Source organism: Selaginella moellendorffii, unplaced genomic scaffold, assembly GCF_000143415.4.
Source record: "Selaginella moellendorffii unplaced genomic scaffold, v1.0 SELMOscaffold_61, whole genome shotgun sequence".
Taxonomy (NCBI): domain Eukaryota; kingdom Viridiplantae; phylum Streptophyta; class Lycopodiopsida; order Selaginellales; family Selaginellaceae; genus Selaginella; species Selaginella moellendorffii.
The window spans coordinates 950,218-975,445 of NW_003314322.1; the positions used below are offsets into that span (position 1 = coordinate 950,218).

At 42.9% G+C, this 25,228-nt stretch overlaps 1 protein-coding gene across 4 annotated transcripts; it reads left to right on the forward strand.

Moving 5' to 3' along the window:
• Positions 1-22,648: 22,648 nt before the first annotated feature.
• On the forward strand, positions 22,649-24,887 carry LOC9643940 (cell cycle checkpoint control protein RAD9B). Of its 4 annotated transcripts, XR_002994137.1 has the most exons (12): positions 22,649-22,757; positions 22,828-22,947; positions 23,007-23,115; positions 23,190-23,429; positions 23,487-23,602; positions 23,666-23,730; positions 23,790-24,052; positions 24,100-24,214; positions 24,277-24,341; positions 24,398-24,533; positions 24,613-24,729; positions 24,784-24,887. XR_002994137.1 is itself a non-coding variant. In XM_024689386.1 (11 exons), the coding sequence occupies exons 1-10, from the start codon at positions 22,653-22,655 to the stop codon at positions 24,520-24,522; spliced, it is 1,323 nt and encodes a 440-aa protein (XP_024545154.1). In that variant the 5' UTR covers positions 22,649-22,652; the 3' UTR covers positions 24,523-24,533; positions 24,588-24,887. The 4 variants fall into 4 exon arrangements, 3 of the variants coding, with proteins under 3 accessions (XP_024545154.1, XP_024545153.1, XP_024545155.1); XM_024689386.1 differs by having other exon boundaries at positions 24,588-24,887; XM_024689385.1 differs by having other exon boundaries at positions 24,613-24,887.
• Positions 24,888-25,228: the final 341 nt, after the last annotated feature.

Genomic DNA, 25,228 nt, shown 5'->3' on the forward strand with positions numbered 1-25,228 from the left:
TAGAAAAGTCATGCCCTCATTCCACCAGAGCTCGCAACATTTCTTTGAGAATCAAGTCGATGGTGAAGATCCCCTGGAAAGAAAGCAAATAATTCTGCCAAAAGAAATCAAATATCAAGAAAGGACCGGCTTTTGTTGGCTCATTGCCATCAAAACCATTTCTGTCACGGAGGAGCCGTCCTCCACAAGCGAGTGCATTTCTCGTCTTATCTTTCCACACAGCATGCCCTTGAATGATCACACCAGACTTCAACTCAAAAGCAGTGTTTACCGTTGAAATCGAGCCTGGGAGGCTGAAACGCAAAAGAAGACATGCTTGTACATGGCCTGCTTCGACACATTCTGGATGTCCTCCCGATCAGTGCTTGGTTCCAATCGCAGCTGCTTGCGACGTGCCTTTGACGTCTTTCACTAGAGTATTTCTCCCTCGAATCCTTGAAGGAAAAACGAAGTACGATTAAATCATCCATGAGCATAGTGTCCCAAAATAGAATCACACCGACTTAAAAAAACTGCATAACCTTCATCCTTTTTATATCTTAGTAAAGCAGCTTCCTTAACTTGTTCGGCGAAAGTTTCAATGCTTATAGACGACTGAGACCTCTTTGCCGAGGCTTTGAACACCTGTAAACAGTCTCAGCGATAAAAACTACGACGCATGAGGCTTTGTGCTTACTTACGAGTTCGAGCTAAGTTGGGAACGCCTACGCTTTTGCAAGTTCCCTCCCCTCTTCGTATTCCATATCTAAAGATAAAGAAAGCTTGGTGACTTGAAAGTTGAAACTCAGTGGCGAAGCACCTGAAGCGCGGAAGTTCAGATATAAAGTATTAGCGGCGCAGCTCCTCCCACTGGCCTTCTCAGTGCAATACTGCCTGGAAACTGCCACTGAGAACGAAAAGCTTCCAAAACATGAAAATCAAGAGATTACCTGCGCTGCCACAGTGATGATCATCTTCCTGAGTACAACTTTCGAAGTCTGGACCATATCCCGTCTTCCAGAAACTTCAGGTGGATATCGAGCTGTGCAGTGCATCATGCACATCTCAGCCGCACCGTGGCTGATGCACATCTTCTCATGACAGGCATGAGTGTGGTCGATCACCGCCACAGAATAAACGCTACACCCAGTCTCTCCACAGGTGTGGCTCTTCAGCTTGCAGTCGTGCAGATGCATAGCTGTCTTCCAGATAAAATCAAACAGCATACCTTCTCCATCCATTTCTCCAAGGCAACTTCCATCAAGGCCGAAATTGGTATTCTGCAACTGCTACCGAGAATCCTGCCAAGTTCCTAAGAAGCGCTTTTTGTCCGGAGCTCCCACGCCAAAAGGGATCTGTGACGTACAAGCTTTTGAAAAAAAAAACTAAGACAATTTGAAGAACAAACTTACCGATCAATAGATCGGCTGTAATACGTGAACCACATATGCTCGTGTGTCCCAAAAAATCCAAAGGGTTCATGAACAGCATTCATGAGCATATCCTGGAAAAAAGGATAGAAGGAAAAAAGATAAAATATCCGAATCGAAAACTTACCTGCTACTTGTGCGATAACTCCTCTTAAATGCTCATCCAATCCATTGTACTCATAAGCACCTTCTATCTATTCAGCTTAAAACCCTCTTACGTTGTTTGGTAATTTATAGTCACCTGCAGCTTTCACGACACCACCTTGTACCAGTTGGAAATCAGGGATACCTTCAAAAGTTAAAATACATTCTCAAATATTTAAATTTAAAAAAGAAAAATACCTTGATACCCTGAAACAGATCTATACGACCATTGTGCTCCACCATGAGTAGTCTGTCAAAGCACCCTAAAGAAAAGAAAACCAAATAAAACACAATTTTTCTAAAGTATTATACTTGTTAACCAAACCAAACATAGGATGATCCTGAGCTCTTACTCCCTCCTCCAGCTCTGTGCTAAGATTATCTTCCCACCAACCCGAAATTAATCCCATAGCTGCTGACAATGGAAAAGAGTGTAATATATGCTTAATACCCATATCCACAAGCTTAAAAATTCGCAAAAGAAAAACCGAAATCAGAACCAATGAGAAGTTTACTTACTCATCAAACAACTCCCACTTAAAAACAGTTCCTGGCTCGTGCCGTGTGCTTGAAATAGTGCAGCTCGTTGGCAAATTGTGCACGGCAAACAATGGAAGCAGTGGAGAGTTTAAAACCTGCTATAATGGCCTGTCTTTAGTAGAAGCTATCCTGTGAAATAGCTCGAGATCAAACTAGCTAGCTGCAACTACTCAAACCTAAACCGCTCACCTATCAATGCCGCCTGAATGAGATCCATCAATCGATTGCTATAGGATCATTACCTCTTGTATGCTGGAGGAATGAATCCAGTGCCGGGAGCAGCGTGCGAGAGATCGATCACGCCTTGTTTGCAGCAGCTAGGAATTTTTCCACTTTCCAGCCAGGGTTTTCGAGCAAGAATCCCTTTTCTTCTCTCCGTGAATTATCCATGGTTGGAGGTGGATAACTGACAAATATCCTCAGGGTGATCCGGTTATAAATCCCTTAAGGGTGTATCTTGTGGAATTTCCACTTTAATAAGTTGGTGATGGATCTCTTCTAAATTTTTTAGAATGTTCCTGTTGATAGTTAAATGCACATAGTTCAGCACGTTGATCTCTAGCTATATTTTGCTGGATCTCCTTGCTAGCTCCACAAAGCAACTTAAGGAACTGTCTGGCCCAGTGATTGGTCTCCAAAGTGTTATTGGCTTGGATGAGAAGAATCATCCACCTTTGCTGGCAACTGCTTGGATGACAGAGTCATCAGCTTGGCACATCAACAAGGCTTGAGTTGAAATATTTATCTGAAGGTCTCTTTTATATCTTTAAGGTTGTTTGTCCTGGCTTAAAAAGTTTCTTGAGTTGGTTAAGTAAAAATGTGGGTTTGGTTGAGGGTGGTGAATAAAACCAATATTAAAATTGATGATATGGATAACCAATAATGGTTGTGTGAGGTCCAAGTGTATAGTTACGATGTTGTATATTAATATTAGTGTAGTGGGATTTTGGTAGCCATTGAATTAGTTTCAATCTGGACCATTCACTCTTATATATAAACTAGAGTTTTTGGGCTAATTTATATGCACATTTTCTATATTCCCTTTCCACATTAATGGAGATGAAGAACAATTTTGATTGTCCCTGAGGAGTGCTTAGATTTGGGATTTTGGTTTAGATCTAACTTTTGCATTGTGTAGATTTTCCTTTTTTTTTAGCTTTTTTTCATTTATCTTTTTTTGCTCTTTCCTTTTCATTCATCTTCATAGTAAAGCAATAGTTTCTTCCTCCTTTGACTTTGGAGTAGCAGTTGGTGCAATTACTTGATGCAATGTAATTGCAATTAAACCAAACTGTAAACAATTAAATTTTCCATTCTACTTTAGTCACTTAACCACACCTCCGACCACTTGGAGGAGTCTTATTCACAACCTCCATAAGTCCAATCCAGGACTTGGGACTTGCTAGCCTCGAGAATAACATCCATGCCACTCAACATTTGCACTTGGTCCAAGTGCTCCACGTGTCCGATCCCATGACCGACACTTAAAGGTACCACCGACATGGCAGCCCGTTACACTAAGGCCATGCCCAATCACCTTTGCCACACTGGTAGTCCAATACCACTTGCATCACAGTTTTGGCTCTCCAAGACTAGGCAAACCATCCGTGAGTGGTCATCTCAGATCCACTCTTTAGCATCCTTAGGATGCCCACCGACAAGGGGAATAGCCTTCCCCAATATCCCTCTATCAGTCCCCAATAAGTCCCTTTCTGCCCCTGGCCGTGTTTGCCAACATTGCCACTGGATCGAGACCCACAGGCCCGACCACTAAGTCCCACGGTCCTCTGGGACTTCCTCCCACACGACTGTGTCCTTGGTCACTACCCCAGAGGACTGCTCCTCCTCCTTTCCACAGTCTGGGCCTTTGGGACAACATTTCGGAACACCGTGGCCTTACGCGAGCCACTTGGGTACTCTCCTCGCCTTCTGCCCTTGGGTGCTCTAGCCATGGGCTTAGAGTGGGGTTCCGTTGAGCCACACCAGGTATCCAAGTAGGTAGTGCCACCCACACTTGGACTGGGAGCATCGGCCAGTCGATCTCCCGGGGGAACTAGAGCCGGCTCTTGAACACTTCACCAAGCTACCCCGCTTGTCGGTCCATGTTCACTCTAGTCTTGGACTTCCCAGTGGGCAGCTCATCACCCAACACTGGGTCCGACCTTCCTGGGCCAAACTGGCCCTTCCTGGCCAAACTGGCTCCACTGCAGTCCTCCCCCTACTATACTTTTGGAGCTCACCAAACCCCCCAGGGTCTGGGAGACGAACGCTTTGGGCTTTCACCCTCTCAGACTCGAACTCGGACTCGGACTCGGACTCGGACTCGGACTCGGACTCGAACTTGAACTCGGACTCAGACTCGAACTCGACCTCGGTCCCGGCCTCGGTCTCGGTCTCGGTCTTGGTCTCGGTCTCGGTCTCGGTCTCAGTCCCGGTCTCGGTCTCAGTCCCGGTCTCGGTCTCGACTTCGGACTCCATCTCGGGTCCATCTCGGACTCCATCTCAGGTCCATCTCGGACTCCATCTCGGGTCCATCTCGGACTCCATCTCGGGTCCATCTCGGACTCCATCTCGGGTCCCATCTCGGACTCCATCTCGGGTCCATCTCGGACTCCATCTCGGGTCCATCTCAGACTCCATCTCAGACTCCATATCGGACTCCATTTCGGGTCCATCTCGGACTCCATCTCGGACTCCACTTCGGGTCCATCTCGGACTCCATCTCGGACTCCATCTCAGACTCCATATCGGACTCCATTTCGGGTCCATCTCGGACTCCACTTCGGGTCCATCTCGGACTCCATCTTGGACTCCATCTTGGGTCCATCTCGGACACTTTCACGTGTCATGTGTTGGTCCTTTTGGGTCCCTTTTTGGAGCCTCGCTTATTGCTCGCTTCGTGCTCATTCCTCGAGCACTTCGTTAGGAGTTCCACTCCCACTCTTGACCTTTCAAGTCGGAGCTTTTGGCCCAAACGTGTTACATTTGTTTGGCTTTCGCTTCGGCCACTACCACGTGGCACCCTTCCGGCTCCACTTTGGGGCCTAGGGATTTTGTGTCTCACAACTCCACCACCCATAGACAAAGTTCGATGTCCTCATCGAACAGTAAACCCTTTCATAAAATAACACCCGCATATATTACCTTTTGCATCCTTGGCACCTAGCTAATATTTGTCTATGGTTTGACATTGAAGGCTCACCATGCCTTTTGCATATTCCTCAATGGTTTGACACTAAAGGCTCACCATGCCTTGCCTATCCTCTAAGGAGGGTAGTCTCTCCAACTTAGAGACTGATTGGACCACATGTAGTGGTTCTCTCTTTTTATTGGTTTAGTTCTCGCTAAACCTCTTAGAGACCCTTCTCTAAGTCAATCCCACTATTCCTTCTCGAGTAGTCTCAATTTCCATCTATTGAACGTTTGCACCTTGGAAATTTTACTCTTTTGACTTTTGGAAGTCAATTTCCTAGGTGTCTCCAACACCTTGCATTGCACAAATTGTGCAACTCCACTTCCCCATCCTAGGAAGTTCATTACTTGAGGGCACCATCATCCTCTCTTCTATTTCGTGCCACCTTGGGCACTAAGTTCTATTTATCATACTTTGTGCTAGGGCTGTCCATGGCCCTATCATTTGGCTACCTTACGCTCCCTCCCTTGGAGCTTCCACTTTCGCCAAATCGGAGCAATTCGGAATCCATCCTTGGAAATACACTTCCTTTCCCGCAATTTGTTAGCGTCCAACATATTAGTGTTCCTCGCCTAACTTCGTCACTTGGATTCCTTCCAAGGGATTCCACGGCCCTATCTTGGCCACTCATCTTTTGCTCCTATCCTTGATTGTTGCACTCAGCAACACAGGATCGCTACCTCCATTTTCGAAGTATCCTTTCAGTTCCATAGCAAAGACTCTTCTTTGCCAAGTCCGGAGGATGTTCACTACTAGTACGTCTCTTTAGCATCTTCTGCTATGAGCTCTATCCACGGCCCAACTTCGTGACCCTTCCATGGGTCTCTTATAGAGACTACTTTCCTCGGACTCACTATGCCATCGCATGGACACAGCTTATTTCCCTTAGGTGCTCTTCCCACTTGGTCACCTTGACCAAGCCAAACCATCTTAAACAGTTCAATTTCAACATTTTGAACCAGGAACTTCATTCCTTAGCCAACCAAGGACCTTGTCCTTATTTGGCCATACGATCACCTAGTGATCTCACCTTGGCACCTTAACAGAGCTGCCAAGAGGTACTTGATCTTCTAGACCATCAAGTTGTTGACTATAACCCCGGGGGCATCCCCCACACTTGGCGGTGCACCCAAGCCAGCCCTTACGGCCAAGGGTTCATAGCAACTGAGATTAGGTGTCCCCATCTCACTCACCACGTCCTTGGTGCCACTTGCACCAAAGCGTTCAAGTTAGATATGCCGAGCTTTCACACTAAGCAATCTAACCGTGCATCACGACTCCAAGGCATCCCTCGCTTGGCGGTGTGCCCAAACCAGTCTCCCCACTAAGAGTCCATGACCACCGAAATATGAGTGTCCTCATATTCCAAACCATCACCACGCCCTAGTGATTTGGGACTCGAACCCAAGCACTAGAGGGTCGGGACTCGAACCCAACCTCCGTATATGCATCTACGGATGGCATCACATCGGATGCCTGGCGTGACTCCCCACGCCGGTGCACCAACTTATACTCAAAGCGCGCTATAGATCACAGCTTAGGAACCTAGTTCCTCCGCACTGCCAAGTCCTCTCATTTGACAAGCCTGTGATCATGCATGGACTCCTCCATGCTTGGCCCCATGGCCCACCCCTTTTTGAAGTTATCACCTTCAACTAGGGTATTTGTTCCCCTGACTGGCCAATCTCGCTTTGGCAAGTCCTCCGACCACTGTAACATGGTTCTTGCACAAGCGTGAAAGCCCTTGATCATCGACTTTCGTTCAAAGCCTTCTCTTTGAACACTCGGGAACTACTTCCCCAACCTTGATAGCCTTGCCTCATGGCAAGCTTCAAGACCACGCTTCTGCTGTGCCACTCTGATTTCACACGTTCCTTGAACCATTTACGCTTGGCCTTTCTAGGTACTAAGCTACCTAGAATCCTCTTTGGGAACCTTGAAGGAACTCTGTTCCTTAGCTTGCTAAGGTCCCCCCTTTCTACAAGCTTTCCAATTACCATATAGTCTAACATGGACAATTCTATATTTTAGACTCTCTATGGCATCATGGTTGCTAGCGGCAACACCCTCGAGCCCCCACTTGATTCTCCACTCCCAGCTGGCATAACCAACTTTGGTTATGCCTTTCGATTCCTATGGTTCGGTTCTATCCCCTTACTTCTTGCTTTTGGCTTCACACCTTTCCTTCGGTCATTCTCCTCCAGACCAGGAGGATAGCTTTGCACTTTCTATCATGCCTTAGCAAGTATTCTTAGGGATGAACCTACCCAATAGCCCAGGGAGTGGTTCCTCAATCCGGGTATGCTCACCTTATAATCCCACACACTGGGATTACATTGTTGCTTATGGGCTTTTACATGCCCATCACTAGCCTTGCCAAAATTCCATTCTTGGCTTTGTCCAACTTGGGTAGACAGTCCTCTCCTGTCTCTGCAACCTTGGACATTTGGATAGCACCTTCTATCCATCATTCGTTAGGGACTTAGTCCCTTGGGCTTTATCCATTGCCCTCGCGACATTAAACACTACCTTCTGGTGTTCTAGAGTGTTCGGGTGTCCCAATGATGGCTTTCTTGACAATGAGTATTTCCTTTTATGACATTGACTTACTATATCGCAACATAAGCAACTTATCCCCCGTAAGGGTATATCCAACTTCCCTAGGCCATTAAGTAGGCTTGGGTAGCTACCTTCTACCCGTTTAACCAATTATTTTGCACCTCTTGCTTAGTTGCCTCGTAGTTGTCAAGTCCTACAACTCATTGCTGGTGCTTCCACACCTCCATCATTATCTGGGTCACCACACTCCAACTGCATGCTCTGCAGCTTAGGCTATGCCATTCCCATTTCTATTGGGATTCCTTTGGCCAGGGGTTCTCATGAACCCACCAACATAGCCTCAAGGTATCACACCTTGGCACATTTGGTGTCTCCACACCATCGGCTCCACGAGCCTACCTCTATGACACTTCTTCTTTGTGTCTAAGTCTTTGCCAAGACCAATACCACGCTTTCTCATGCTAACCATCTGTTAGCACTGCATCATAAAGGTCACACACAACTTTGTGTCAAAGTTGTTTTCTTTTTTGGGAACACTTTTCCCACGACTTTAGCATGGCACATTTTGCCATCGATGAGATACCCTCTATTCTCATCCTTGGATCCTATGATCCCCCCCCATCCTTTGTGGGGTACAACACACCTCAGTCCAAATGCTTCCATTAGTCCTTTTAGGACCATCCAGCAGTTTACAGCAGTTTTCAGCAGTTTTTTACTTGAGTCATCCAGCAGTTTTGGACTTGGTTAATCCACAGACCCGTAAGGTCCTACTTGTGAGGCACTAGCTCACTGGAATACACTTCTTGCATTCCTGTCCTACTCAAAAGGACTATTTTCACAAGTGTTACTCTAACACTTGATTTTGTTCTCTGGGGGCAACCTTTGCCCCTTAGGACTACTTGTCCATGTGATGAGAATACCAACTCATCTCTAAATACACCCCCCAACTCCTTGGGCTGTTCCAGCATTTATTAAAGGTAGCCCCGGCTACCATTTCAAGGACTTGAGTCCTCTTCCGTATTTGACCTCCCACGGTCATTACCTTTGGTCTCACATTCATGAGCACCAACCTCAACTATATGAGGGTAATCTTGTGACTCCTTTATTGTTTTGGAGTCTACATCTTTCCTGTGATCCCAACTTTAGTTGTTTACCACAACTACATTGGCCCGTTTGCTGAGTCAAACGCTCATCTGGATCACCTCCTCAACTCAATGAGGAAAACCTTGCACTGTTCCCAAGATCCCAAAGTCATTCCATTATTGGCCCCTTTTCTATCCACCACCTTGTCTATAAGTTCACACATGAACTGTAATGGAGAGCCATGTCTTCCCGACCTGCTACTCCTCAAGGATAGGCCCACTTCTCGGACCTTCCGTTGCCAACACCAGTGGTGATATACTTGAGCACCAATAAAAGTCGGACTAAGGAACAGCTTTGATACCAAATTGTAAGCGACTAAATTTTCCATTCTACTTTAGTCACTTAACCACACCTCCGACCACTTGGAGGAGTCTTATTCACAACCTCCATAAGTCCAATCCAGGACTTGGGACTTGCTAGCCTCGAGAATAGCATCCATGCCACTCAACATTTGCACTTGGTCCAAGTGCTCCACGTGTCCGATCCCATGACCGACACTTAAAGGTACCACCGACATGGCAGCCCGTTACACTAAGGCCATGCCCAATCACCTTTGCCACACTGGTAGTCCAATACCACTTGCATCACAGTTTTGGCTCTCCAAGACTAGGCAAACCATCCGTGAGTGGTCATCTCAGATCCACTCTTTAGCATCCTTAGGATGCCCACCGACAAGAGGAATAGCCTTCCCCAATATCCCTCTATCAGTCCCCAATAAGTCCCTTTCTGCCCCTGGCCGTGTTTGCCAACATTGCCACTGGATCGAGACCCACAGGCCCGACCACTAAGTCCCACGGTCCTCTGGGACTTCCTCCCACACGACTGTGTCCTTGGTCACTACCCCAGAGGACTGCTCCTCCTCCTTTCCACAGTCTGGGCCTTTGGGACAACATTTCGGAACACCGTGGCCTTACGCGAGCCACCTGGGTACTCTCCTCGCCTTCTGCCCTTGGGTGCTCTAGCCATGGGCTTAGAGTGGGGTTCCGTTGAGCCACACCAGGTATCCAAGTAGGTAGTGCCACCCACACTTGGACTGGGAGCATCGGCCAGTCGATCTCCCGGGGGAACTAGAGCCGGCTCTTGAACACTTCACCAAGCTACCCCGCTTGTCGGTCCATGTTCACTCTAGTCTTGGACTTCCCAGTGGGCAGCTCATCACCCAACACTGGGTCCGACCTTCCTGGGCCAAACTGGCCTTTCCTGGCCAAACTGGCTCCACTGCAGTCCTCCCCCTACTATACTTTTGGAGCTCACCAAACCCCCCAGGGTCTGGGAGACGAACGCTTTGGGCTTTCACCCTCTCAGACTCGAACTCGGACTCGGACTCGGACTCGGACTCGAACTCGGACTCGGACTCGGACTCGAACTCGAACTCGGACTCGGACTCGGACTCGGACTCGGACTCGGACTCGGACTCGGACTCGGACTCGAACTCGGCCTCGGTCCCGGCCTCGGTCTCGGTCTCGGTCTTGGTCTCGGTCTCGGTCTCGGTCTCAGTCCCGGTCTCGGTCTCGACTTCGGACTCCATCTCGGGTCCATCTCGGACTCCATCTCGGGTCCCATCTCAGACTCCATCTCGGACTCCATCTCGGGTCCATCTTGGACTCCATCTCGGACTCCATATCGGACTCCATTTCGGGTCCATCTCGGACTCCATCTCGGACTCCACTTCGGGTCCATCTTGGACTCCATCTCGGACTCCATCTCAGACTCCATATCGGACTCCATTTCGGGTCCATCTCGGACTCCACTTCAGGTCCATCTCGGACTCCATCTTGGGTCCATCTCGGACACTTTCACGTGTCATGTGTTGGTCCTTTTGGGTCCCTTTTTGGAGCCTCGCTTATTGCTCGCTTCGTGCTCATTCCTCGAGCACTTCGTTAGGAGTTCCACTCCCACTCTCGACCTTGCAAGTCGGAGCTTTTGGCCCAAACGTGTTACACTTGTTTGGCTTTCGCTTCGGCCACTACCACGTGGCACCCTTCCGGCTCCACTTTGGGGCCTAGGGATTTTGTGTCTCACACAAACTTAGTTGATGGTGGCATTCATGACACGTGGTACAGCTCCTCCTGATTTTGATGCTAACCCTTGCGTTTGGCCGGAGTTCTTTCGTGAGAATCCTAGGGATAATGTGTACTATTGGTTCAATCACTTTATGGTGATTGCCACATATCATTCTTGGGATGATGCCTAATATTTATTTTCCACGTGTCTCCAAAGGACGGCGCTACAATGGTACAATAGTTTGAGCACAACCATTCGTGGAATGTTCTCTTGAATGTCTTCAAACACTTATTTGGACATGCTGATGATTGTGATGATGCCTTCCAACAATTGAATCATTTTTGTCAACATCCATTTGAGTCAGTGATGCAATTTAACCTTTCCAAAGCCTCTTGCTTCATGCGGAGTTAAATATGTCGGAGTAGATCAAACTATGAATGTTGTGGCCAACACTTCGTCAAGATCTTGTTGGACTTATGCATGCACTTACTCCAGCCATCCTTGATGATGCTCTTTGCTTATCACAATATTATAAGACATCACCTCTTCCACTTCTTGTTGCATGTCCTTCAGCTCCACTTCATGTGAGTGATGGTCATGTTCCAATGGAGGTTGATGTTGTTGCTGCTTGAGTCCAAGGACAAGGGTGAGGACATGGTCATGGCCATGATGTACACTGCTGGGCGTATGATGAAGTTGGTTACACTTATCAGCATTGTCGGTGTTTTCCAGATTGGCAGCCTCCATTCCTAGGTGGAGACCTTGGCGTCAGCAATGTCCTGTTGGTGCTGCTGTAGTGGAAGGTCTAGACACTGAGATGCATATAGAAAATGAGGAGTCACGTGAAAAATAGAGGGACCTTGCATGAACAAGTCAGCGACCCCTTCATCTTTCTTTCGGGAGTATCATTAAGGGGTTCACTCGACACCAGTTCATTTAATGTTTACTTTCCAAGCTCTTTTTTATAACAAGAGGTTTCTGTGTTGGTTGATACAGGTTTGAGTTTATCTTCTATTGCTCAACCTGTTGCCACATGTTGCCATCTATACTTGTATTATACGGTGGAGTTAGTTTTCATTTTTTATGGCAACGGCCATACACATGTGGCCAGCACTTCGTCAAGATCTTGTTGGACTTATACATGCATTTACTCTAGCCATTCTTGATGATGCTCTTTGCTTATCACAATATTATGAGACATCACCTCTTCCACTTCTCGCTGCATGTCCATCAACTCCACTTCCTATGGGCCATAATCCTATTCCAATGGAGGTTGATGTTGCTGCAGCTCGAGTCCAAAGACAAGGGTGAGGACATGGTTATAGCCATGATGTTCACTGCTGGGTGTGGATGAAGTTGGTTACACTTATCAGCATTGTCGGTGTTTTCTAGATTGGTAGCCTCCATTTCCTGGGTGGAGACCTTGGCATCAACAATGTTCTGTTGGTGCTACTGTAGTGGAAGGTTTGGACACTAAGATGCATATGGAAAACAAGAAGTCATGCGAGTAATAGAGGGACCATACATGAATAAGTTAGTGACCTCTTCATCTTTCTTTCGGGAGTATCATCAAAGGGTTCACTTGACACTAGTTCATTCAATGTTTACTTTCCAAACTTTTTTTTTATAACAAGAGGTTTCTGTGTTAGTTGATATAGGTTTGAGTTTATCTTCTATTGCTCAACCTGTTGCCACATGTTGCCATCTACACTTGCATCGTGTGGTGGAGTTGATTTTCATTCTTTATGGCAACGGCCATACATATGCATATGCACGGGATGAGGTGGACTTAGTTGTGCATGTGGGCAATCTCGAGCTTGGGTTGCAATCATTGTAGGTAGTGTTGAGTTAAACTTTTGACCTCATCATTGATATAAATTGGTTGCAGCGCAATCATGCCAAGTGTGACTTTGAGGCTTCTCCCCCTTATCTCATACTTTCTTATATTTCATTCATTCCTCTCATTTCTATACTTCTTTGTCCCTTCTTCATTACTTTTGTCTCCCCCACTACTTCCTCCTATGTTTCTGTCTTGTTCCACTCTTTCTTTTTTCGATCCCTTCGATAGTCTTTATGTTGCAATGGTTGACCAGCTCATGAAGGAGTATGCTGATCTCTTTGAATTTGACCTATCGTTTGGGGCTAAGATTGCCATATGTAATCTGATTTCAACTGGGGACGCTCATCCAATCAAGGTTCCTGTTTGTCATTAATCACTCAAAGAGATCAAAATTTTACATGCAAATATCAAAGAAATGTTGGAAAAGAGTGTTATTTGAAAGTCACGGAGTCCTTGGGCATATGAGTTTCATCTCGTGACAAAACTTAATGAGAGTATTCGTTTCTATATTGACTATCATCTGTTAAACAAAGTGACAATCCCAAATGTGTACCCTCTTCTTCACATTGCTAATCTTTTGGATCATTTGGGGAGAAGTCGTTGGTTCACCAAGCTAGATCTTGCTTCTAAGTATTAGCAAGTACTAATGGCCAAAGAAGATATTCCTAAGACTGCTTTTCGTACACTATTTAGTTTGTATAAGTTCTTGGTAATGTAGTTTAGTTTGAACAATACTCTAGCAACTTTCCAGTGGATGATAGACAAGGTTCTTTGCAATATACCAGAGATGACTACTGATTTCATTAATAATGTCTTGATCCACTCGGAGGGGATGTGGAAAGAACATATCCTTGATGTTTGTAAAATGTTGAATTGACTACAAGGTTGGTTTAAAGTTGAAGTGGTCGAAGTGCATGTTTGGGTCTAAGGACACAACTTATTTTGGGTATTTTATTTCTCGTGAGGGTTTGCAAGTTGCAAACTTGTGGCTATTCTAAAGTTCCTTACTTCGAAGTATGTAAATGATGTGTAGCGCTTCTTGGGCAAGGTGCAGTATCTCAATCGTTTTGTAGATCATTTTTCTAATCGCACTGCATCATTGGGAGCATTGTTGAAGTCATTAACGTCATCTTTCATTTGGTCTCTGGATTCTGAGTAGGCATTCATGGATCTCAAAGAGCTATTGATGACTCCTCTGGTTTTGGCATATTTTAACTACACTCAACCTTTCAATTTGTGCATGGATGTTTTTGATATTAGTATTAAAGATATGTTGATGTAAGAAAGCCCAAGTGTGTTTGGTCAACGCTATCCCATTGCATATATAATCCGTACATTACAACTAGCGGAGGTAAACTACTCCACGATAGAATAGTGTTTAGTAGCAATCTAGGGTTTCAAGAAACTTCATGCATATCTATATGGTTCTTGTATGTTACTAAAAAGTGATTATGTTGCCGTTACTTCATTATTGAAGTACCTAGTTGGTTGTATTAGTCGGTAAATGATCATTAGGATCTGTCCTTATAAAATAAATAAAGTTATCTTCAAGACGATATTGAGAATGTAAATGGTGGAATAGCAAGTCATCAGTAAGTGATGTAAGATTCCATCTCAAAGCCTCTAAATTCATAGCTCAATCTTTTGAGGCTCGTGAACCTCATCAAGAGAAGGTAAATCTTGTTTTTCACCTTGTGGACATTAAACATTAAGTATAGTAACTGCCGATGGCAAAAAATCCTTGTCTAGAAAATCCATAGATGCTGGAACACCAAGCTCGTTAGAAACATGAGAAGAGAGTGAAGAAGGAAGAGGAGCTCCAGAAAGGGTATTAACATCAAGCATAGAACTCTCCAGGCGATAAACAATATCAAAATCATATATCTGAAGCTTCAAAGCCCACAACTAGTGGTGCCTTTTGTCTTTATTCCATGATTTTTCCATACCTACCATGATTCTCCTATTTTAGGCGGGCATATGGGACATTGTCGTGTGACTAAGAAGCTACGCAAGTCTTTTTGTTAGCCGGAGATGCAACTTAATATTATCCGGTATGTGTAACTACATTTGGTGCCAAGGTTGTAATACTCCCCCTCGTGCCACAAAATGACGGTTGGAATCAATTGTAGTTTCCCATCCATTTGAGTTAGTGGCATTTGATCTTATGGGACCTTTTCCATGATCGACTGCTGATAATGAATATATTATTATTACTTTTGACTATTTGACTCGTTGGGTGGAAGTTGGTGCTCTTGCTAGTGCTTCTGCAACTGCTGTTAGATACTTCCTCCTTAATCGAGTGGTGTTCTAGCATTTTTGTCCGGAGCGGATTCTTTCAGATGAAAGGAATGATCGCGAAGTACGTAAACTTTCAGCATTTAGATTAGGATAGTTATTTTCTGTCTCTTTTGTATACATATGTCACAGGGATATAGAATTCTGTTGGTGATTCACCATATAAACTTTTATATAGTCCAATATTACCAACGGAGCTGTTGCAATTGCCACAAACTGCCAATGCTACATCGTGGGATCAGTATTTGATGAGCATTCTTCCATTTGTTTAAGTAGAGTCTACTAAACACTTAAGCCACGTATAAATGGGATAACAACGGCACTACAACTCCCATCATCATCCACCTGTAAAGTACAAAGTGGATGACTTAGTGTTAATCTATTTTCCCCATTTTATGGTATATGGTTTATCTAAGGGGCTCCTTGCTCAGTGGAAAGGACTGTATCGGGTGTTGTAGCATTGCATATAAACTAGGGTTTTTGGGCTAATTGATATGCACATTTTTTGTATTCCCTTTCTATATTCCATGCACTCACAACTGGAATACATGCAAAAGAGTGAGATAGTGATTGATTATGGATGAAGCTAGCATGTGTAACTCATCTCAGTTATGTTGCTTGAGGCTTGTTACAAATATAAATAACAAGTTTTATGATGAGACACAATGCTTGAAGGTGCTGAATAACTAGTGTAAACTTTTCAGTCCAACACGGATATAAAGGCTTTAAAAGGTAGTGTTTGTATATTTTGATAACAAAAATGACTTGATACCTTGTTAAGGTTAAGTTCAAGGTTTTGATGAAGCTTCACTCTCCAAGTCTTAGTAAGAATCTCCCACTTAAGGCTAGTGGTATGTAGTTGATTTATCAATGGATTTACTTCTAGTTATGTTGATCACTCAAGACTAAGAATTGAGTAGCTTGAACTTTCAAGACTCCTCTCTCAAATGGGTCTCAATAACCATCTAGGCAAAATAGTGCCATAAGCTTCATACTTCCCCAATGGTGGTAAGCTCTAATATGTAAGAATCTTGTTGTTAATATAAACTTCACTGATCACTTCAAACTCTTGTAATAATCTCAATGTATAAATATCATGTGTTGAATGGTTTAAGACAACAGTATGAACTATTTGAATAGCCACTAGATCAAAGTCTTGAATCATGGTTTGAAAAAATAGAAGCAACTGGCAATGTGAATATAAATTGATTAAAACTGGGACTTGTATTCAACTTATGAGCTTAAGCTTAAGATAGTAGACATGTTTCACATTTGACACAACACAGCAGACACGCTCTATCAGAATAGCTTAAGGCCTAGTTTGAATAAATGACTAGATATGCAGTGCCTCTTCATGAGGTTCCTCACCATGTAAATTACCCTCGAGCTACCTCAAAAACTCTATTGTGCCACAACTGCTATTATAATGCAAACCTTTAAAGAAAAAGAGGTCTTGGATAAAGTGTTGATTTTTTGAAATGTCAACACCGTAATGTCAGCTTATGACCGGGATTAACAGATACAAAGAGAACATTCCTCTCGATGCCTTTCTGCAATCAACTTGCATGGCGTGTTCTTCTAACTAGCTATAGAGATTGTAGTAAATTTGATGAATCAATTGACGCCTCCAATTGAATGCTCTTGCACAACATAGTGTTATGGAACGTTATGATCTCAATCTTGTGAGTCTTGTCTTGTGAGTTTTGGGTGGGTGCGCTTAGTGAAAATGAGTTGGAGTGTGGTTGAGAGATATTTGCTGGCAAGTGTTGTGAGCTTTGATCATGTGGACTTTTGCATTGATATGTATATGCAAATATTTCATAAAAGTAAAATGTCTATGGAATGTCCCTAACAAATTTATCATAGATACATGATCATGGATGTGTTTACTACCAGCCAGACTTCAACTATCTTTGAAGTCTCTAAAGAATCTACTAGGTTGGTTGAAGAAAATTTTAAGTTGTAAAAGTCACAGATGGAAAGAGTTTTAATAAAACACTATTATGTGTCAGATACTAGAAAAAATTGAAACAATACAAAAAAGATTAGCATTGCAAGGATGACATGTAAACCTTCATGGATATGGATTGGGAGTTTTGGGGCACCATAAAGGACCCATCAAATCCAAACTTGGTGTTTTGTGCCGGGGGTTGTACGGCCATGGTGTTGCTGCTGAGCAACCATGGCACAAAGGTAGTGACCATGGGTGATTGCAGTTGTGTGGCTTTTAGGGCCGGAGTGGCGGAAGAGCTAAGCTAGGATCACAAACTAGACCTCCTTGACAAGAGAGAGAGAGTGCATTGAGGCCGTAGGTGGTAGTGTTACTTTTAGGTGGCTCAAGGATCTCAATGTGAGAAGGGGCACACTATAGGCATGGATAAACTATTTTGGTAAAATATAATAGGATTTTTACTCTCTTATATAATCCAAGGTAGTTATTTTTTCTCACTTTTTAAAAATGGTTTTATGCATTGGCCTTTTTATAAGCTATGTTCCAAGTTGATAATTGTAACAATAGAGTTTAAAGTACAAGACTAGATGGCCCTATAAATATTTTGGAAGTCCCTTTTCAACATTGTATTGAAATGGATTGGTAAGCCTGCCAACTTTAGCAATTTTATAGCAAATAGGGATAGGGCTAATTGGAATAGTATCTAGGTAGTTTGTAGGAATAGTCAACCCTTAGAAGGTTATGAGAAGACTTGTGAGTTCTATTGCAAAGCCTAAATTAGCAGTATCACCTTATCAAGCTAGATTTCCAATTAACATTTAAGAAGTTGTGCAAATAATGGTAGGTTGTACCTTATGAAGAAGAGCATAAGGCAAAAACAAACAACATCCAAATGTGGTAAGATGAAGATAGTCATATAAACATAAATTGTTTACCACAACTTGAGTTGTCATTGGGGTGGTAGGAAGTTAGGATGTTTCAATAGGGACATCACTCTTTTCAGGTTGATTTTTCTTTTTTTTAATCTTTTTATTGCCTTTTAATATTGTTTTTTTCATTAAAACCAACCACTTAAGGATTTTGCATACACCTTAACTGTGAATCTCTCAAAGAGTAAGGATTGGACCTGACATTCCTCTGAGGCAGGGAAAGGGAAGATGAGTTTATATGAAGCATGTCTATTGGATTTGATATGTGTTATAGAGAAAGGGAAGATGAGTTTATATGAAGTATATTTCATAGCAATCTTCAAAAGCCTTGGTATTTAAGGAAGGAAGACACATAGGAACAAAACCTTCAGTTAAGATATTATATGATCAGATAAAGAAAAAATGACTCCACTAGTATGAATAATAGCAACTGTAGTGGAGGAAATGGTCTGCAACACATCTATGGAGTATACTCCCCAAGCTTCTACTAGTGACATAAAGAATATTTGCTCAAAGTGTTGTTTTTCCTTTGCTGGTGAAAATGTTAGTATAGACTTTAGAGCAAAATGCTCTCACACACCTTTCTATTTCAAAACACCACCTTTTGCATGTTAGTGGATTCCTATAATTTAACCATGAATATTTTTTATCCCTAACATAAAGTGATTTGGTAAATTCAAGAAGTGAGGAAGAGTAAGGTGGCTATTGTACAAGATTAACACATGGTGGCTGGAAGCTATTGAAAGTACCACATAAGCCAATGTTGATGCGGAAGAAGAAAAGATGCCTTGGGGTATCCTAAGGCATTGATGAAAGAATTAATGCCATGGTTGAGGCAATAGAATATTGTACCAAATAGGTACTTTATGTCCACCAAGCCAAAAACTTGTATATCCTTATGATTTACAATAGCATGTTTAGTCTGATTGTAGCTCATGGGTTGATGATACCCCCACTTTAAATCTTTTGAGAAATGCCTAACTTTCAACCTCTAAGGTAGAAAGATTCAAGCATTTTTAGGAAGTTTAAACCTCTAACTTTCAAGGGAGATGCCCCTCTTGATGAGAATCAAGATTGGCTTGCCACCTTGTCCACAGCTAAAAAACTCAATAGATGAATTGATTATAACATCTTGCTTTAGGCTAACATTGTTATGGCATAAGGGGCATACTAGGGTTTGGTGGAAAATAAGGAGGAATTCTTTATCTATCTAGAGGGATTTATAATGGGCTTAAATTAGTTTGAAGCAAAATTTGATAAAAGATTTTTGAGTTTAAATTGTTGAATAAGTTGTGAGCTAAGAAGAAAAAAGAGAAGAAATATATTTAAATATATGTAGACACATTGAATTGACTCACAATACAACTTAGATTTTTGCTAGTGACAAATTGGCAATTGCATAGATATTTTTGTTAAGGCTTTAAGAAATTTTTTGGGAGCAAATGATGCATCAATTGCCCTAATCTTATGTCCAGGCAATACACCAAACACACAAATTCAAGATACAAAAGGAGTGAAGATTCAATCAAGATTCCTAAAGATAAGTCTTTTAAAGAAAAGAATAAGCATCAAATGAGCAACTATAGAATGATGTATGGACTAATGTTAAGGATATTGCAGCAACTTTAACACAAGAATTGAAGAAAGATAGATTCTTAGCTCATATTTTTTGGGAGGAGGTTAGTTGACGAAGGTGGTGGTGCAAGATGATGCCTTAAATATAATAATAACAACTTGACATAATATTGTGTAATGAACCAACAACATTCAACTACCAACCATGATATATAATTTGACACAAAGACATAGAAATATTCTATTGATAGATCTTTAGAACTAGAAAATCTAAATAAGTACCCATTTAAACCATGCTAAAGCCTTAGAGAGAGAGAAAAGAAAGGAAAGTGTAAAGTGTATTGGAGCAAAAACTAGTACATAAAGGGATGCAAATATTATTAGGAAGTTAAGGCTAATAGATGATGGAGATTTTAGTAAAAGATCCTTTGTGGCTAATAGGTAACAGTAAACATTTCAATAGCATTGCAATAATATCTTTAAAAATAATTATGTAGAGGAGAACCTACTCATGATGGTGTCAATTAATCTTGGATATGGATGAAGGCAAGTACGATTTAATGTGATGCATTACAATGAGGTGGATGACAAGGGGCTAAAAGAGGAGGATGTTAATAAGAATCCTTAAATGGGGGAATTATAAATAAAATTTCAAGTCATGTCCACTAGAATAAGACTTTGTACCATAGCACTTCTCATTACTTTCCACTTGTACCCTTTAGCTCTGAGATTCTTAGGATCTTGGAATCCTTTGCATGCATTATAGCCCTGCTACACCCTAATCCATCTCATTACTTTAATTGTTTCAAGTTTGACTATTCACAAGTTTGTACAATACAAGCTAACACTCCCACTCCTGCTAGTCTAGGGTAGCCCTAGCTGCAAGTGTAGGTCATTATTGTGCAGCTTTGGCCAACCAAATGTAGACATGGCTATAGCTACTATAGCCATGGCCATGGGGTTCCTTTAGCCCATGACTACATGGCTTGCTATGTAGATAAAACAAATAAGAGCACATGGAGATTTTACATGAGTGTGGTTACTAGTTGTGGCTGGCTATAGCAACCTAAGCCTATAGCTATGGCAGCCTGGTATAGCTTGCCAAAAGAAAAAAAAATAGAGAATAGTAAGTTGTGTCTTTGGCTATAACTCTAGCCGCATTAAATATGGAGTTAAATGCTTGTGCTAAGGAGAAAGAGAATCTTAACAGTCTATCATAACCAAAAATTTGAAAAAAAAAACAAGAAAAACCTTATCCTACTATCAGCTTCACAACCATGTTACCATAACTTCATCACAGCTAGTGTCTGGCACTGGTACAAGTGCAAGGAGTAATAGGCAATCATAAGAATGCTTGGCATGCACAAAGAGGCCCTTGCATTTGAATTTGTCTATTGTATATTATGACATGTCATCCTGTCCACATGGTAAATAAAGGTTGAGGAGCTGATTTGCAACTAACATGGTCTCATAAACATACCTCGTTAATAGAAGTTATCAGTCGTGAACAACCTTTGTCACTGTCGTAATATCTTGGATTTAGCAACCCTAATTCAATATCCAAAACCTAGGGCTTTAGCTTAGATAGATTCATTTATTCCCATATAATATTCAAGAATTGTTTGACATTCCCACATTCTACAATTTCACTACTAAAAGAAGATTGATTAATCACAATGAGCTTTGAAACATCTACTACTAGGATTTCTAGGGTTCTTGATTCCTCCTTGATCTTCTCAAGCTCTTTAGGTAGCATCTGAAAGAAAAAACTTTAAAATCTAAATGAAAGATAAAAAAAGGGAATATTTCCTTCTCTAATACCTTCTCTAATCTTACTTCCACCATGTGTTTAATCATTTCTTGTTGCAACTAGCTTAGGAGCAAATGCTAAGAATTTGATCAAGGAGATCCATAACCAATGATATTAGATAAATTTGCCTTGCACTTGACAATGTTTGCTATGCATTAAATAAAAACTTGTGAGTAATAACAATTTGTCTCATTGCCTTATAAGGCATCTCTCACAAATGACAAGTACATTTCATGCTTGAAGCAAAAGAAAAAACAAAACAACCCAAGGCATCAAAAGCAACCCACAAGAAAGGAGGAAAGGGAGGCCATAAAACTCAAAAGAGCTGAGGAGGAGGTTAAATGTGTAATAAATGTAAAGAAAGCATTTAAACTTGACATTGCAAAACAACTAAGAGAACAAGAAAAACAAGTTGCCAAGGAAGAAAAACTTATAGAAAAATAGCGGAATGGAATGGTGGTGGGGACTAGCAACTAAACTCAAATACAGCTCAGAAATACTTAAAATGGCACTAGAAAAAGCACAAAAAGATATTACTAGGCAAGAGTTCTTCATAGCTTTAATATGTCCAGATTACACAATTAAAATTGACGAGGAGGTTATTGCTAGGAATAGCTAAGACCAAAACACAAGTCCCATTTAGGTAAGAATGATTTGTAACTCTTTTCTAACTGAATTTATCACATGTTTACATGTAGAAATTGAATAGATACTTAGGGCCATAGCACTTCTATAGCACTTCTGTTTGCCAATTTGCAGTGAGATAGATATTTCTTTTTAAAAAAAGTTTCTGGACCTACTAATATCTTTAATTTTATTTTTTAATTTTATTCACTTGGTTGGGATACAGCCCCCTACTATTGTAATTTCAATGGCAAGGCAATTGTTGGATTTAAAGTACACACATTCTAGGCAGTGAATCCCTGCTAGGTTGAAAATGCCAATTGGCAATAATTTAAGGGCTAGTTTACATGATTTTGGTATTTTTATTGAACTTTGAAAACCTTTCAAAGAGGAATTTACCAAGTGTTAGTGACATGACAATATATTTAGCATTTCAAAGCTATTTGTTTCCTGCTAGAATCATTATTTTTGTACATGAAGCCTTGTTTCTCTACTGAAATTGATACGATATGGAAACAACTCGTATCAAAGGAACGTGGTTGCCTGAACAGGCTACTGCCAGAGCTGGGCATTTAGAGGAAGCGCAAGATGCCCGAGTGGTTTAAGAATATTCTTCCAATTGGGAGGTGCCCTAGAATGGAGTGTACGCTGAGCGGCAATGCCGTCAAGGGCTTGCATCGTGCTGTGGCGTGCCTGGCGCGCGTCGGCCCGGAGCTCCTACTAGAGGCGCTGCCGGACAAGGTGAGAGAAAATCTAAGCGAGGAGGAGGAGGAAGAGGAGCAGCGCGATCTCTTTTCTTTTTCTTTGCTAGGTGACCCTCCGATCGCTCAACTCGGCGCGCTCGGCGTTCGTCGCGATCACATTCCGGCGCCACTTCTTCGATAGGCTGCAGCTCTCTTCCTCGAGCGCTCAGTGCGGTGTGCTTCTCAAGGTGTGAGCCTTTGTCCTCGAGGAGCGCCTAGTCTTGGGGTTGCTAATATCGTCTTTAAGGCCGTGTGCACTGTCTTGCGGACGCAACCAGGCAGTGTAGAGCGCATGGCGATCACACTGCCGGACAGCAATGCTTCCAAGTTGAAGTGGACGATCGACTGCTTGAATGGTACGTAATGGTGAATTTGTTCGTCTTGGCTTTGGAATGTGTTTTCGTAGCTTATGTCGCGAGCTTTCGAGCAGGGCTGAGGAAAACGTACTGGATATCTTGCAACAACGACATAGAAATGCAGCATGTAGCGATCGAGAGGAACATTTTTCCCAGCAATCTGGTGGCAAGGCCTCGTGACTTCAGCAGGCTGCTGGCTAATTTCCAGTCGAGCTTGCAAGAGATTACTCTGATCGCCACCGAGCCTTTCCTTGCGCCTACTGAGTCGGAAGGCAAGGCAGTGGAACTCAGGAGCTACATCGACCCCGTCAAAGGTATGTTGTTGCTCGCTCGGCTCTATATGTTTCGTTTTCTTTGCTCTGTGCCCGTAGAAAACAACGATGGCGCACTTCATACTCAACTTTGGATTGATCCCGCCGAAGAATTGCGAGACTATCATCATACGGGGGTCGCAGTGGACGTTACGTTCAGCGTCAAGGAGCTCAAGGTGCCTCACTTATCACTTATCTTAAGAGGAAATCCTAACATCTATAGCCTTTGCATGCTTCAGGCCTTTATGAATTTTTGTGAAGGTTCGGAGGCTGATATGCAGCTTTTCTTCGACAAAGCTGGAAGGTACTTATCTTTCAGTGTCTTATTGTATTCTAGTTGCAAAATCCACGTCCTGCGTGCAGCCCGATTCTCCTTGCTCCAAAGTTCAGTGTTGATGATGCTGCAAATGCCGATTTTGACGCAACTCTTGTGCTAGCGACTATGCTGGGCTCTCAGCTTAGATCCAGTGATTCTGCTAGTGATCGAGCTCCAACAGATGCTCAGCTTGCACAGGGCGCTCCCCAAGCGGGTTATACTACTCCAAAGAATGCAGCTAATAAGGAAACAGCGGCAATGGGTTCAGGCCCTCGGTCTGATCATACTGTAATTTGGTCAGAGCTTTCAGGTACATTTTGTCAATCGTGGACAAGCTAAAGTCACTCCGTTTTACAGGCACGGCAGATCAAAGAGGAAGAGGGTATGCTGACAGACTTGCAAACCAACAGCCTCGTCAAATATTCCCGGATAGTGGCGACGCTACCGAGGAACTTCCTTTCCACCGACATGAGTTTGTTTTAAAGATCTATCCACCTCTTTTGTTCCTCACATCTGTCATTTTTCTCTCGGCAGTGTCACGTTAGAGAAGGATGTCCGGAATGGTACAGAGGATGACGTCGTGCAGCAGCCACCCAATGGTGAATGCTTTTCGGTGTTTATTGTTTCAAGCTAAGCTTGTAAATTGTCAATGCAGATGAGCGTAGTGCACAACAGCTGTTTGGAAAGGATTTGAGCAACTGGATTGCTGCCGATACAGACGAGGAAAACGATGGGGATGGGTTTTGCGTTCAAGCAACACCTCCCCACCGGAGGGGATGAAGAGGGCGCTGGTATGTTCTTGTCGAGCCCGCTTTCGCTTTTCACGCTTGTCGTTCAAATTCCAGTTGCAAGTCAATAACGTGTCTCCAGTTTTGGTTTCGACTGAACAGGCATTTCCCAAGTGCACTCCAAGTTACGATGACAGGCATGAAATCTTGTCCTGGGCAAGCCGGTAGACCTTGGCTGACGGGGGGAGCATCTTACCAGGTAAAAAGATTACAATTTCTTCAATGGAAGCTACGTTGTTGTTTTGTTTGGCAGCAACCATTTCAGACTACTTTTCCAAGACATGTTGTAATCACACTAAGGCTTAAATAGATAGTGACTTCGCATCACATTCTTGATGCCTTATGGCATAGTTTAAATGCTGATTGATTCATGATGTCTCGTCCTGGGTGATTTAGATTGGTGAACCGACAGTTCACCAATCTGTCGGTGAACTCTCCAAACCATATAAACCGCTTTTCCAGTGTTATATTGACGTCTGCAGTGATTTAGAGAAGTTTGTTTGGGCTCAGCCAGGTGATGCCACTGTAAGAAATCTTAAGGATTGTGGGAAAAACCGGAGCTTCACCGGTGAGTTCCAGATGGCTCTGCTTCTTCAATTTCTTATACAGAGGAACGATATGGCATGGAGAAGTCTTCTGAAACGCTTCGTTGCTTTCAGGACACCGATAGATAGCACTGAGCACTACGAGTTGCCAGC

What these genes read in the sequence shown, in the direction of transcription:
- LOC9643940 (XM_024689386.1), top strand. Translation starts at nt 22,653, where the DNA reads ATGGAGTGTACGCTGAGCGGCAATGCCGTCAAGGGCTTGCATCGTGCT. An exon ending in GACGATCGACTGCTTGAATG is followed by an intron (nt 23,116 to 23,189) that starts GTACGTAATGGT and finishes GCTTTCGAGCAG; the next exon opens with GGCTGAGGAAAACGTACTGG. An exon ending in CGTGCAGCAGCCACCCAATG is followed by an intron (nt 24,342 to 24,397) that starts GTGAATGCTTTT and finishes TTGTCAATGCAG; the next exon opens with ATGAGCGTAGTGCACAACAG.